Raw genomic sequence first — 15,595 nt, forward strand, 5'->3', positions numbered from 1 at the left:
GGGAGCAGCCTCCGCCTCCCCCGGGCAGGTAGCCGCCCAGCGCCTCCTCCCGCGCGGAGCTGTCCAAAAGGGCTGGCCCGCGGCAGGCGCTCTCCATGGTGCTGGACGCGGCTCCCCGGGGAGGCGCGCGGGAAGGGGCGGCCGCGAGTGGGGACTTCTAAGGGCGCGTCGCGCTCCCGCGGCCCCCGCCCCCTCCTGGCCGATCCCAGCAGACGCGTCGCTGAGCCACAGCCCCTCCGGGATCCCGCTGCATGGCGAGCAGCAGCAGCAACGTGGGCTCCAGGGATCCAACCTCCTGGCCCTCCTCCTCCTCCTCCTCGCCGGGAGTCGTCATGGCTGTGCTGACAAAGGTGGCCTCTGCGTCCTCCCTGCTGCTGGTGCTCTGGGGTAGGTGCTTCTGCCTCCCAAGGCTGGGAGGGTCTTTTGAGCCTGGGAGGAGCAAAGCCTTCCAGCAACGGTCTGGGGTTGATAATAAAAATGCAGAACATTTGGTGGGTTGTGTTTTTGTTGTTTTTGTTTTTTGTTTAAACAGGCAGGGCAGGGACACTAGATTTTGCTTCGGGAGATCGTTTCGCTCAGCTTTGAAGTCCTTAATGGGGATCCTCACTGCACTGTGGCCTCGGCAGCCCCTTAAGAGAGAGGCTGTCATGGCAAGGTGATGTGCACCCTCACGAGCACCAGGTTTGGGTTGTGGCTGTTTCTAAAAGAGCAGCTGGCTTGCAGGCTGGACAGAGCGGAGGTGCAGACATGCATATTGCATGTATGTGCAGGTGATGTGAATCTACACATGAGTGATACTGAGTGAAGGCCGTGGGAAATGTATTGCAGTTCTTCCCGTTTGGGGTTTGGTTTTTCTGATTAGACTAGATCGAGGTGGTTTTTGTAAATCCCTATATAATACTTAGCACTAAGGAACTGTTACTGTGACATGTTAGTTGGAAGCGGTGTAGTGAGCATTCTCCACATGCTTGGCTATTCGTTCTTAATGTGTTTGCATTCAAAGTCCTCTGTAGAAAGATAACCTTGGTTTAAGAAGCAGAAAGTTTGGAAGTTGTTTTCAAGGGACTTCAGAGCATTATTCTGCATTTCAGTGAAACAGTGAGTGCATTTCTTTGACTGATTTAGGAAACAAAGCTCTATTTCATAGCTTAGTAGTTTAGAGATCCTAGGAATTGCCCATGCATTCGAAGTGCTTGCAAGCCGAATTGCTTGCAAGCATCGGAGTAGGGCTTGCCAAGGGAGAATATCTAAATGAACTAACAAATGCCTTAAATGCCACGGGGAAAGGGTTGTGCTTTATAACATGCATAGGATTGTGCAGGATAGCATGTTTGAGAGATTCTGGTTCTGGTGTTGAACTAATTGGGAGAATTTGGAGCAGGGAAGAGTGCACAATTGCATTCTTACCCTTCAGCCAATTCTCGCAGACTATGAGCACGCAGAGACATTGGGGCATCATAGGGCTTTTGGTGGCGGGGGGGCAGTCTCCTATCTGTGAATTCCTGTATTGGGTAGAATGTGTATTGAAAACACCTTTCTTCCAATTTCACTGTTGCCTTAACAAGATTCTCATGTGTGCACAAATCATGAGAGGCTCAGCAGTACTTTTAGAGTCCTATGCAAAAGGGCATTCAGTATAAATGAAGCCCCATCATAGCAAAGTGCCAGCATCTTGGCTCAGGCAAGTCTGGGATGATGTTCTTGGACATCATGTCCCTGTGGATCTAGTTGGCACAGCTTACTAAGAAACTGTCACTGTGAAAGGTTAGTTAGAAAAGGTGTAGTGAGCATTCTCCACATGCTTGGCTATTCATGTTTAATGTGTTTGCATTCAAAGTTCTCTGCAGAAAGATAATCTTTGTCTTGAAGAGTTATGAACAAACTAGTCATATTTGTATGTGTAAATTAGCAATTATGGGTTATATAACTTCTGGTTGGTTAACTATGTGTCACATGTGCATTTCCATCTCAGTTTCAATTTTAGTAAATGAAGCGTCAGAGAGGGCAGATTGAGATCCCAGTGTTGGCAGAAAGGGAAAGAGCCTCACAAATCTGCAGGGCATTATTCAATTCAGCACCAAGTTGTTATTAAATACGGATTATTGGTTGAGATCAGCGTGGAAAGGGAAGCTTTTTGCAAATCCTGATATTTAATCCATTCTCAATGAATGTCAGTGATGAATTAAAAGATTTGCTTTCATTGAGAAACAGAAGAGACTTGAATAACAGATTGTTTCTATGTTTTTCTACCCCTGTCTGGTTGTTTCCCCCCACATCTCCCCTACTTGTATATATTCACACATGCAAATTGGCTGCTTGTCTTCCTGTCTCATGGTGGCTGCTTCGTTGCCCTCCAGTGGGTGTCTGCTTTACAGTCTGCGTCGAAGTCCCATCAGAGACAAAGGCGGTCCGGGGATCAGAAATGAAGCTGCGGTGCATTTCCTGCATGAAACGAGAAGAGGTTATTGCCAACACATTGGTAGAATGGTACTATAAGGAAGACGGCAGAGATGTGCTGGTATGGAACCCACTGGCTGATTCAGGCTGTGAGACAAGTAGTAGGGTTGGGAGATGGAGCTCATTTTATTCTCTTCCTCCATGACATAAGGTTGTAATTAGGTGAAAAGGGCAGGGGAGACTTGTTCATAAAGGTAGTTTATTGCTCTGAGCTTCTCCATCTAAGCTGGCATATTTGCACTGTGAAGATGTGAGCCTGATTCACAGCCAGGGGCGTAGTTAGGGGAGAGGGGCCCGGAGAAGACCAGCGGCCCCTTGGAGTGAGGGAGATAATGAAGAAAATAGGGAGGGATGGAGCTGGGGGGCCCTCGGGAGCTTGGGGGTCCAAGCTCTTTGAACCCATCCACTCAATTATAGCTGCACGCCTGCAAAGCTCACATCAACATATGACAGACAAGTAGCACAGATTTAATCCTTTCCCTGTTCCTAACCAAGGATCATTTATATCTAAGATTTGCCCCTTGGTGGCCTCAAATGATTGCTGAGTAGACACAGGGTGAACCAGACTATGCCCCCAAGCAAAGTCCCATAGGAAAGGTTTCATGGTCTGGGATTAACACTGCAGAACATTCAAGACTGGTCTCTTCTTGTGCTTACCTAGTTAGTAAGGAGAGTCAGAACATTTATTCCTTAAACTGATGAGATGGGACAGGAAATAGAGGGAGGGATTTGAAAAAGATGTGAAGGTAGGTCTGTGACAGACACACAAGCAAGTAAACTTTGACCAACTAGAGGTTCCTTTTTCCATCCTCAGTGACTCAGGTTCTGACAGGGAAGACCCTAAAATGAGGATCTTTTTCACTTATACAACTTGGTCAATCAAAGTGGAATTTGGCCTTTCTGTTGCATGGATTTATTAGCCATTTTAATGACAGTGCTGTTCCTGCTGAGAGCCTTATCTGTGTATAAGCCTGTTAGGGTATCTGCGCATGGGGGTTTGCAGCAAGGATGTCAGTGTTGCATTCCTGAAATGGTTACGAGGATTGGGTGGCAATCTGATAGATGAAGAGCTTCAGACAACCTGGATCACAGACTCCTAGAATTTTTGAGTTGGAAAGAACATTGGAGCTTATGGCTTAGACTTGCTCATTGCATCTGGAATCTGATGCAGTGTGGAAGAAAGGAAGATGGTGTGTGTGTGAGGGGGGGGTGGAGTAGGAAGGTAGACAGAAAGATAATGAAGGGTGTGTTTGCATGTTTTTATTTATTTATAAATTTATTTATTTAAACACATTTTTATACTGCCCAAAACGCAAGTTCTCTACATACATGCCATTCTCATATATTTCCATTTTCTCTCTCTAATAAATACTGCTCAATTAAGACATTGTTCTAGGAAAAACAGACTGCACAGTGGTTTATCCATAGAGCATCGAAAGCAGCTCTGTTGGTGGGATGAACATCTTTGTAATGTTCCTCCTATTTCTGTTCTGGAGCACTAGAACTAATTCTGTGACTGTTTTTATGCCACTTGGCAAAGCCCCCTGTCTTAGCCGCACGGTTGCCTAAATGCCACTGTAGCATAATAAGCACTCGCAGTCCAAAGAAGTTGCCTGTCTGCTTCTGAAGTTCATGGCTTATTTTCCCACGTTCTATCTTGTTTTCTTGTTTAAAGGGCACATTAGGGGGGAAAGGAGCATACCATCTCTCAAGTATGAAGAAGCTTCCAAAGAAGTTTCCGGTTTTGCACCCTAGATTGACTCATAAGGCTCTGGAAGGCAGCACAGTTAGCTGGCAATGACTGTACGCTTCCTTCTTCTGCTCCCTACAGATCTACGAGTACCGGAACAAGGAACATGAACTGGAGAGCCGCTTCAGGGGCCGGCTCCACTGGAACGGGAGCAAAGACATGCAGGATGTGTCCATCTCTGTGGTCAACCTCACTCTGAACGATTCAGGGATTTATACGTGCAACATCACCCGGGAATTCGAGTTTAAGATCCATCAGCCAGTTTTTACCAAATCCACAGTGATCCATCTCACGGTGGTGAAGGAGGGTATGACGGATGATGGACAGTTCCTTATGAGAGAGTCTTTTCCTGATGTTCAAGTATTTTCTAGCAAGCAAGATGGTTATGTGTAAAGGAGGGAGGGAGGGAGGGAAAATGTTCAAGGATCAAACCATTTCTCTCATATCTGCTCTTCTATACTGGCTCAGAAATCTGTCAAATACCAAAAGCTGGATGACTTCCTAGGTGGCCAAAGACACTTGCTGTGTGGTTGTTTAACCATGGGTAGCATTTTACAGTACTATGACTGCTGTGTGGTTAGGAAAAACCAGCCCTTTCTGTGATCTTGAGTAGGAGCACACAGCTAAAGCCGGCAAGGGCCAGTTTACCTGTTGTTTTTAAACTTCCTCTTAAACGCTGCACTGATTTTTAAAAGAAGAATTGGCTCTGCACATTTATTTGTTCAGGATAATGGCAATCTTGCACAATTCTCACTTATCATTAATGGGCCAGAAAGATAAGTAAGTGAGCTGCCCAGCTTAAACGCCTGTGTGGCATTGCCTTCAGAAATATCCAGACACCCATGTGCTATTTTGGAACTTCCTTTTAAATTTTCTGTCACCACTTTGTGCAGCAGCCCACCTGTGAGACCAGGCTGGGTACACGCACGCACGCATGCATGCACGCACATGCGCACACACACACTTGGGGATGATAATGTACCCGATGAGTCATAATATGTGACACCCTCCTCCACACCCACCATATGTTGTGGAGGCCTGATCAAAAAGATCCCTTTACATACAGCACTGAAGACTTTCGCTTCTACTTCTTCAGTCTTCAATAAGAGGTGCTTCTTGTTTTTAAAGAAGTATTAAGAAAGTCATATCTCTATTTTGCCATATTTTAAGGGTTCACCTGGGAGGAGAGCTGGTCTTTTGGTAGCAAGCATTTATTGTTCCCTTTGCTAAGTGGGATCTGCCATCGGTTGCATTTGAGTGTGAGCACTGTAAGATATTCCCCATAGGGGAGGGGGCCACTCTGGGAAGAGCATCTGCTTGCTTGCATGCGGAAGGTTCCACGTTCACTCCCTGGCAGCATCTCCCAGATAGGGCTGGGAGAGACTCCTGCCTACAGCCTTGGAGAAGCTGCTGTCAGTCTGTGTAGACAATACTGAGCTAGACAGACCAATGGTCTGTCTCAGTATAAGTCAGCTTCCCATGTTTCTATGACACAGTTGTGAGTTCAGGACTTGTTACTGACGATATCGGTTTATATGCTCTTCCTCCCACCACCACCCTGGATTAGTTCAGCACAATGCTTATGTGCCAAGAAAACCGGTTTCATCAGGGAGAAAGATGATCAGCAGTCTCTTCTCAAATGGTTTGCTGAGAGTGTTGTGGCTTCCCCCGACAGAAGCAGGACTGCATGACTGTTGAGCTCAAGATGGCACCCTCCTGTTCCATCTCCTCCCTTACACTGTATCTGTATTGTTCTCTTCCTGCTTCTACCTACAGCTGTCTCTCCTTGTCTCTCTGTTCTCTTCATCTGTCTTTTTCCTTGCTGAGGATCCCTCCCTGAGCTCTCTGCTTCTTGGTGGTTCTCTGTGTTTCCTTGTCCTCAGCACAATATAGAACATCTGCAGATGGGGGAGATAAAGGAGCAGGACACAAAAGGAGAGCCTCTCAGGTTCCGGGATGGGCTGGAATAAACATGGCTCTAAGAGTCCCAAGTGAAGTATGTCATCTGAGCGACTCTGCATGTGTGAGCATGCATGCGCTAAATAGAACATACAGAGGAGGCACCTACAGTGCATGTTTGGATGTCGGCCGTATTGACAGCGGTTTAGCCAGCAGCAGGGGTGGCATCACAAGGCCTTTCAAGATACAGTAGAACCTCAGCCGTCTCACCCAGTTCTCTCTGAAACCGCAGTCTTTCCCACCTAGCCTCACAGCATTCTTGCTTATCAAAAGCTCTGATTATTTCAAACACTTGGGAAGTGTTTAAGTAAGTGCTTATGTAGTTATTATAATGCATCTTTAATTTTGCTTTGTATGATTATTTCAATGAGACTGTAAAAACCATCATGGGCATTGTATGTGGAAAGGCAGTTTTAGACATGTTAAAGCTCAAATGCTGTTCTGTTCTATCATGTCAGGAAGGATCTGTGTGCAGTTTGCCACACCCGACTAGTTAATGGGAACTGTGTATACATTGAGGTTCTGGGTTGGAAAATGCCAGTGATTTCCCATTGGCATGACCTGTTCTATAAGAACCATGAGGCATGTAAGTGCCCTCTGAGTGAACTCTGAGCTTACAGTCCAGGCAACAAAAGCCAACAATCCAGTTTCTGCATGACTATACTTTAGTGGAGAAAGAGACAGAAAGCCACAAAAGCTCACAGGTAACTGCAGCTCGACCCAGTGTGCTTGATCCTTTAGAAGTGGTTTTGCTCATGTGGATCTTGGAGTGCCTCGGTGATTTCTTCATTCTTTGTCCCCCACACAGCTGGAGAAGACCTCACATCTGTCGTCTCTGAAATAATGATGTATCTTCTCTTGGTCTTCCTCACCTTGTGGTTGCTGATAGAGATGGTTTACTGCTACAGAAAGGTTGCCAGAGCAGAGGAGGTGGCCCAGGAAAATGCGTAAGTTTGAAACCTGCAGTTGCTTCAGAATGGGAGTAGTAGGTGAGGGCATGCCATAAATTGAAGCCAGCATGGTGTAGTGGTTAGAGTGCTGGACTAGGACTGGGGAGACCCGAGTTCAAATCCCCATTCAGCCATGAGACTAGCTGGGTGACTCTGGGCCAGTCACTTCTCTCTCAGCCCAACCTACTTCACAGGGTTGTTGTGAGGAGAAACCTAAGTATGTAGTACACTGCTCTGGGCTCCTTGGAGGAAGAGCGGGATATAAATAAATAAATAAATAAATAAAGTTATATCAACGGGGGGATGCACTCTGATTTAGCTCTGTGCTGCAAGTGCAGAGGCTGTAATACACATCTGCAGCTCTCTGTCTACAGGTATCTTCACTCACTTCAGGGGAGGCTCATCATCATGTATATACCATGTTGCACACCTGTTGGAGTGACTGCATACAGGAGTTGTATGCGTGTATTTATTTAACACATTTTTATACTGCCCCATACATATACAAGTCCCTGGGCAGTTCACAATCACAATCTGGGCAGTTCACAGTTGTGCCTATAAGGCACTCTAGATGGGGCAATGAACTTATGAAGCTGCTTTATACTGACTCAAGCATGGTGCTTGGGGTCTGTTGGGCATAGGAGAGTTTAACAGCATGATCCCATGCATGTTTACTTGGGAGTAAGCCCTTCTGCATTCAGTGCAGGTAGTAGGGTTTACTAACTACTTAGTGTGTTAGGATTGCTGCCTTGGGTGCAGATCTATAGCTCTATTCACATGTCATGTTCAGCACTTGTGTTCAGCACTAAATGATGTCCAGTTGCAGAGGAGTAACAGCAGGAGAGAGGGCATGTCCTCACCTCCTGCCTGTGGGCTTCCCAGCGGCATCTGGTGGACCACTGTGTGACACAGGATGCTGGACTAGATGGGCCTTGGGCCTGATCTAGCAGGGCTGTTCTTATGTTTTTATGTTCTTATGTTCTTAAGCAGTTGGTCCATTGAACCCAATACTGACCAGCAGCAGTTCTCTATGATCTCAGGCAGATGTCTCTGCCATCACTTGCTCTGGATTCCTTTTAAAAACTGGAGATGCCCAGAATCAAGCCGAGGACCTTCTGCAAATAAAGCATGTGTTCCACCACTGAACTACAGTCCCACTTCATGTGGTGTTGTTTTTTTAAGTGTGCACCCATTTAGGTTTCTTCTTGTGGTAATGTCTTCTTCAACTTGACCTACAGGACTGACTACCTCGCCATCCCTTCAGAAAACAAGGAGAACTGTGCTGTGCCTGTGGAGGAGTAGAGGGATGAAAACCACAGGGGTATGCTTTGCAACAAAGGTGAGAACGCTCCGTGGAAAATGAGTGACAGGCTAGAGATGTGAAACCTCTGTGGAAGCAGCAAGATTGTGTGAGCATTAGTGGCCTCACCACAAGTGCCAAGGGAATCATCTAGTTTAATGTGAATGTGTTAGATTTGTAATCAGAACAAAGACATCCATGGATTGGCGTATCACTTCGAAATGACTCCAGCAGCAAATAAACTCTAGTAGTAAGCAAGCAATCTGGGGGTTGTGTGATAAGACTTGAATGGCTCAGAGTCCTGGACATGGCTTCCCCTGTGTTCCAACATGCAGGGAATCTGAATTCTGTGTCTTTGGAATTTCAACATAGGAGAATGACAAAAAGTTTTTGTTTCTCTCTCCCCTCAAGTTTCTCTGTCTGGGTTGGAAACAGCAGCTAATCAGATGCTTGGACAAATAGTGCATCAGTTATATAGGCCGTACAGCTGTGGGATCACAGAGGGAATTGGGCTAATAAGGGTGTTCAGGTTTTGGGCACACACATGTGAATGTAGCATTTGCTATGGAATTCAGAGATAGTTTCAGTAATAAGAGAGCATTACCAACCATCTCTTTGACTCCCTCCATTAGGACACAGGACTGCAGATGAATATTTCTCATGTCATTTAGAGCTAGTGGAAAGTGACTACTGATTATTTTACAGAAAGGATGTTCATAAACAATCTTGTTTAGTTTTATGTTTGAACAGCACAAGTGTCAAGCAGTGTTCCCTCTAAGGCATGCACATGGGTTTTTTTAATGTCCGCTCAATTAATTTTAGATCCCATTTAAGTTGAATCAGGAAGGTCCCACTCTGAATCCATGTGCGCGCACACTGTCTTGATACTGCTGCTCAGAACAAAACTCATTCTGCACACAGATGAAAAAAATTAGAGAGAACACTGGTGTCAAGGGTACCATGTGTTCCCCTAAGTAGTGGACTTAGAATGGCCCACCATTGGAGGCTGATAGAATCGGATGGATTTTTGAATGCTGTTGGGATTTTCCATTTGGCTTGACTGGTTGAGGTCACAGTTGAGATGTAGAGATGCAGAGTTGACTCAGGCAGTAGACACCAATGCACAGAATCACCCTGTCCCAGCCTGAAGAATTTCTCTGGCCCTGATTTCCTAGAGGACTGGGGAAGATAACTAGGATACACCTGGCAGAAAGTGGATGTGAATCTGAGAGAGTTCATTGTCTAGCCAGCCTTGTGGTGGTGATGGTAAAGAAGCAGTACTATTCCATCTTTGGGGTGCTCTCTAGCAAAGCTTTTCAAGTGGTTTAAGGATAAATTGCTTGTATTGACCTCAACCTGGATATCATTGATTATGCATTTCTGTTTAAGAAGTTGTTTTACTCAGTTTTTATATTTGTGAGCTGTCCTGCGAGCAAGTACTTGTGTGTTAAAGCGCAGGATATATATTTATTTAATAAGTGCAAACCATGCCAGTCATACTTCTAATACATGAGAGAACATACATCTCTATCTTTTGAAAAAGAGCATGCAGTAAATTCTAGGGCAAGGAAGGTAAGGGACTGTTCCCAAGTTATAGAAGAGATGTAGGTTGGTGTAAATTTTATAGCAATGTACACTGGTTATCTAACAAACACTTTATGACCATTCATAAAGTACCCAGAATGTTGGGGGGCAATATGCTAAATCATTGTAAACTGCTTAGAGAGCTTCCAGCTATAGAGCGGTATATAAATGTAAGTGCTATTGCTATTGCTATTCACGTGTTGGCCCAGCCATTCCTTCATTACAGCATACACATTGCTTATACAGGCGGACCTCGTTATCCACGGTTCCAGTATTCACAGATTTGTGCATCCATGGTTTCAAAAATAATGCCCCAACCTCTCCATCTGCGGTCATGTGTCTTGCCTATCCGCTGTTTTCATTGCAAGCCTCCAATCCTCATATATGGCCGTGTTCTGTGGGCTGAAAGAGGAGTCAAGAGAATTTTTTGGTGGTGTTTTTTGTGCTTTTTTCCCTTGGAGGGGGGGACATTTTTAGCTTTTGGCAGCATAGTGGAGGCTTGGTCTCCTCTGGGAGCCTTTTGGAGCCATTCCTCTTAGCTTTTGCTAACTCCACTGCTGTCTCCATTGTTGTTTTGCCACCTAAGGAAACTGAATGGAATGCTGTAAACCCCAGCAGTGGAGTGAGGGACCTCCATTGCTTCTTTGATTTGTTTTACTGCGAAAGGACACAGAATGGAGTGCTGCCAACTCTGCTTTGGAGCAAGCGAACTCCCCTGTGTTTGCTTTCTTGAACTGTCTCCGATGCTGTGATGCCTCTAAAGTGCTGGACTTTATCGTCACGAGGTGAGGAAACCACCCCTTGGGTGCTTACGTGAACTGTGTCTGATGCTGTGATGCCTCCCTGGCCAACCTGACAACCAGTGAGGCCTGGGGTTCGTGCTGCTATCTGCTGGATGGCAACAGCAGGGTGAGGATTATTTGATCTTACATTACTGCACTATATTGTGCTTTATGCATTCCTGGAAGGGCAGGGGGCACCTAAAGACTGGGAGAGTATATCTGAGGTGGCCAAATGGCCCAGTGTTATGGGGAATTTTCAGGCCATTTTCTGAGACCCAAGCCCCAAATTCCCATTGACATAATGCTTCATTACTCACGGTTTCATTATTCGCCATTGTAGGTGTGGAACCTAACCCCTATGAATAACAGCGTCTGCCTGTATATATTGAGTGATGTATGAAAATGAAGTGAAGGCAGATTATGTAATTGCTGGGAGACATATCTGTGTCTTTTGTGGAGATGAAATCTACATACTCTTCCTGTTTATTTCTACCAGTGTTAGCAAATTCTAATTATCAGCTGCTTAAAAGGACTCATAGAAGACCCAAACACTGGATTTTTGAAGATGTGGATTGTAGCATGCTGTACTCAAGGGATGGATTTTACACTGAAAATTTCTCATCCAGCCTTCCAAAAAATGAAACATATCATCACACATCCCTTATCATCTTGTTTTCAGGGACTCTGCAGAAACAAGGACCAAGTCCCCACAGCCACGTTTGCAGGAGCCGAACTACAAGAGGAGGAACTGAAAGAGAGTGTAAATCCATTTCCATTTGTCTGGGACATTGCACAGCTTTGACTTCATGACCCCCACCTTGAGCTCTCGAGCAACCCATTTGCTAAAGGACTCTCCTTTGAAGCATGCTGAGTCAAAGGGGTAAGGGTGATACCGCTCTTCCTGCCATCACTTCAACAGCTTTGTAAATACTAACTGGTCTCATCTTTCACTAATACTCACATCCCCTCGGGTGCTTTCAGACATCACAGCTACCCTGGGGCAAAGTGGGAGTAATGTGCCCCACTGTGCTTTAAGTGACTATCATTTGTCTGTCAGTGCATTGGTGTTAATTTCATGTTCATCTGTTTGATGTACTGATGCCCAGAAAGCACTTTGTGTAGGGCGACAAAGCAAGTAGCTCTGTGATTTGGTGGGTCCCTGCATGAGTAAATGGGGGACCAGGCACAGGAAGTGTAGCAAAACAGCTGTTCCTGAAACTGTAGCATTAAAGAAAATACAGTCTAGGAGCCAAGGATATTTTTCTGGGGTGCACATTGCAGTCAAAAGGGTGGCAATACTGTACAGATATCAGATTTTGCTCTGGGGTAAGAGTGACATCAGAAAGCACCCTTGGTTTGCATAATATGCCAATTACACATTGCTGCACTCCATGCTATGCCACATGATGATGTCCAGTGTGAACAAGGGCAAGCTCATTCACACAAACAAGGTTCTGTGGTATAGTCCAACACGAATGGCGAATTTTAAAAATAGTTACCAATGAGGCCGTGAGAGCTGTTATAGACTATGATTTCACCACACATCTGCCCTCAGTGCATGTTAAAATTCTCTTTACTATTTGGCATGATTGTACCAATGGTTGAGCTAGCCCAAGGTGAGAGAACTCACCCCAAGATAGTGTGAGTGCTATATCAGGCGAAATACCCTTTGGGGTATGTAGAGGTAGAAGCATTATGGAATTATTATTCTGGGTAGGCAGCAATTTCACAGTGCAGCTCAGCATGAAAGAAGACTGTCTTTAAAGAGCACATGGCAGAGCAAGATTTGGGAGTGGCTGGCACAGAGGTGTAGTGATGACAGAAACAAAACCTACAAGCCATTTCCTACAAACCTACAGGCCCCCCCCCCCACAATTAAATTCAAACCTCTCTCTGTTAATTGGCTTACATGATGGTGGAATGAAATATGTAGCAAAAGTGAGCACTACTTCTGGTCGGTCCTGAGCGAAGTGGTTAGAAATTAGCCTTAATTAAGTGAATATGAACCCCTGCTAGAAACAGTGGGAGCCACGAGGAGGACATTTAGAAGCTCTGTCAGGTACTTTGGAACAAAAATCCAAATACTTGGTATCACTTAGGCATGCAGAGTGCCAATGCTTTTACTCTGAATAATGATGTTTAGTAATAACAAAAGTCCAAGGACACAATCCAACAAAGTTAAGCACCCTCAAACACACTGAGTGAAATACGCTTAAGTGCATTTAACTCTCGCTTGCATTGTAGCCAAAACTTCATAGGAGTTTGGCTCTCTGTCTCTCGTATCAAAAGGAAGCAAGGTTTATAATAGAGTTTCCACAACTCGAATGAGTTCCATACAAGTATGGAAGCCAGCAGTCGGGCACTAAAGGGCTCCTTCAGGCATTTCCAGGGGTCTGGCTTGCTTATTTACTAGGCTTCTTTGTCTTTCTTTTAAATAACAGGCCCCTGTGTCATTTCACAAATTACTTTTAAAAGCCCCCTCCCTTTCAAGAGTGCTTTGCCATAAGGCAGAGGGTGTGCTGAAAGTGCAGCACAAACCCAAAGCTCTCCGTCTTGCAGAATGAGTGGTGTTAATTATTTGGATACCCAGCCTAGGTCCCTCCCCTTGGATAAAGTGAATTCACACATTCAGACATTCAGAAGTGGTGAGGCACTTCTAGGGGGGTCTTCACTGCCTCCTCTTACTTCCCAGCTTGCCTGACTGAATCGAAGGGCCAAAGGAGGCATGTTGTGGAGGGGAGTTTTGCAAGTGGAACGCCCAACATCTATTTTTTCAGAAAGCTGCCATGGGGTAGATTTTGATGGGGGCTTGTGGAGGGGGAGGGTATTTACCCAGATAGAAGAGGGCTCTGTGTTTAAGACACTCCCCATCAAAAATAGAGGATAAATACTGGTTATACCTGCATTTACCCAAAAGGAAGACGACTTAGAATTTAAGACATTCCCCCAGTTTCTAACATCAAAGAACCGGGGGGGGGGGCATAGTATTGGATTCAGGTAGATACAGTAACCCTTTGCCTGTACGTAGATACTTGACTTCCCCTCTCACCATCATAGAACCTGCTATCGGCTATGGAGGGGAAAATTTATGTGTGCTCACAATTGTTTCCCTTCACAGGTAATAGTTAGTGAGTTATATTTGTATACTGCCCCATATCTCTCTCTCTCTCTAGGCAGTGTACATAATAGCACCTGTATTACCATCAAAACCACCACCGGCCCTTTTATAAGTAGTAAAATATTTAGGTTTTGTTTCATATGCACCACATATAAAAACGGGAGTCATCACTAACAAATATCTCATTAAAAAAATATTTAAAACCCACTTTGTGGCAGCTCCTCTCTACACTGCTCTAGTCAAGGTTTCTCAATGTGTTGGTCCCCAGATGTTATTGGACTTCAACTCCCATAATCCCCAGCCCGGGTGGCCTTTGGTTGGGAATTATGGGAATTGAAGTCCAATTACATCTGAGGACCCACATGTTGAGAATCCCTGCTCTAGGTAACAAAAGCATAACAGGTAGAAAACTGGAAGAGGTTGAGTGTGACCTGTAGGGGTGTGTTACCCAAACATCTCCAAAATGCTAAATCCATTCTACAGCAGACCAATACAAAATAAAGGACATGGAGGCCCCAGGATAGTATGTCGCTGCAGGGAACAGTAGTGAAGAGACCAGGATGGAAATTCCTTCGGCTTTATTTTTAACTTGTGGCTCACTTAAGCAAAGCCTACTGACCTGGGTGATTCTGCTGAAGATTGAATTCCACGCCTCTGGCAGGTGCTAGGAAAGCTTTGCTCAAAGTGTGTGTGTGTGTGTGTGTGTGTGTGTCCTGTACCACTCTCCCTTGTCACAAATCCTGTACCACTCAGAAGCCACAGCCACGGAAACTGCTTCCAGATGCAAAAAGGGCTGGGGGCAGACAAGCTGCATGCCAAGACCCACTGCTCCTGCACTCTGGCAGCTTGGCACACGCTTTGTTAGCAATCTTCCAGTCCACCCATTCTAGATAAGCTCCAATGCTTGCCTCTTTTTTTTTTTTTTGCACTTCTTCCCAAGCGCAATGAGCATTTCACACGTGTTCTCTCCATAATCCTTAGAACACCCCTATAAGGTAGGCCTGTTTTATTATCTCTCTGCTATTGAAAGTGTGGTAGCCGAAACCACCCAGAGTGTGCTTATAAGCTGTGGTGATGTTTGAACCCATGACTTCCAGATCACAAGTTGTGTTCCTTAATATATTACACTAAGTTTCAGGTATTCAGATTCTGACCAAGCAGCAGTCATTGCCATATATAGACTCTTCGTCATCTCTTGCATGAAATAACACAGCAGAATTTAAGGCTTGTTTCTTGATTTTGGCAGTAAGTTTCCATTTTAGCCTTGGATGTTACTTCACCTAATCTAGTCTGCATCCAATTGCTGTATTCTTCACCTGCAATAACAACACTGGACAATATCCCTTCCTCCAAAAGGTGGAGCAAATAAGTAATAGTTCTAAAACTTGGAAAGTCTTTCCTGAAGCAGCAGTGGAAAGAAAAGGAAAATAGCAAGGGGCTTATCACAGCTGTTTTATTTAAAAAAAAAAAAAGATTCTTGTGTCAGTTCACGAGGGACTTCGGATGTCCAGCATGATCTTCTCAGGCTGAGTGCCTTATGTCAGTGCGCAGGAGAAAGCTTGAATGACATCTGCTTCACTAAAGACAGATCATGACTCCTGTCTTGGCTCAAGAAATTTTTCCTCTGTGTGTACGGAAAAGACACAGCAGACTTTCAATGAGGCAACAAAATAAAAGGAAAAGAACCCACACGAT

General features: G+C 45.0%; 1 protein-coding gene across 4 annotated transcripts; it reads left to right on the forward strand.

Moving 5' to 3' along the window:
• The first annotated feature begins 251 nt into the window (after window positions 1-251).
• Window positions 252-15,589, forward strand: SCN3B (sodium voltage-gated channel beta subunit 3). Of its 4 annotated transcripts, none has more exons than XM_053269638.1 (6): window positions 252-387; window positions 2,358-2,518; window positions 4,289-4,514; window positions 6,975-7,113; window positions 8,355-8,455; window positions 11,462-15,589. In XM_053269638.1, exons 1-5 carry the CDS (start codon window positions 252-254, stop codon window positions 8,416-8,418), a joined length of 726 nt encoding a protein of 241 aa, XP_053125613.1. In that variant the 3' UTR covers window positions 8,419-8,455; window positions 11,462-15,589. The 4 variants fall into 4 exon arrangements, 2 of the variants coding, with proteins under 2 accessions (XP_053125613.1, XP_053125614.1); XM_053269639.1 differs by lacking the exon at window positions 11,462-15,589 and adding an exon at window positions 10,247-11,436; XR_008311055.1 differs by lacking the exons at window positions 8,355-8,455; window positions 11,462-15,589 and having other exon boundaries at window positions 4,289-6,203; window positions 6,975-7,105.
• The last annotated feature ends 6 nt before the right edge of the window (window positions 15,590-15,595 follow it).

This window comes from Hemicordylus capensis, chromosome 8 (assembly GCF_027244095.1).
Source record: "Hemicordylus capensis ecotype Gifberg chromosome 8, rHemCap1.1.pri, whole genome shotgun sequence".
NCBI classification, from domain to species: domain Eukaryota; kingdom Metazoa; phylum Chordata; class Lepidosauria; order Squamata; family Cordylidae; genus Hemicordylus; species Hemicordylus capensis.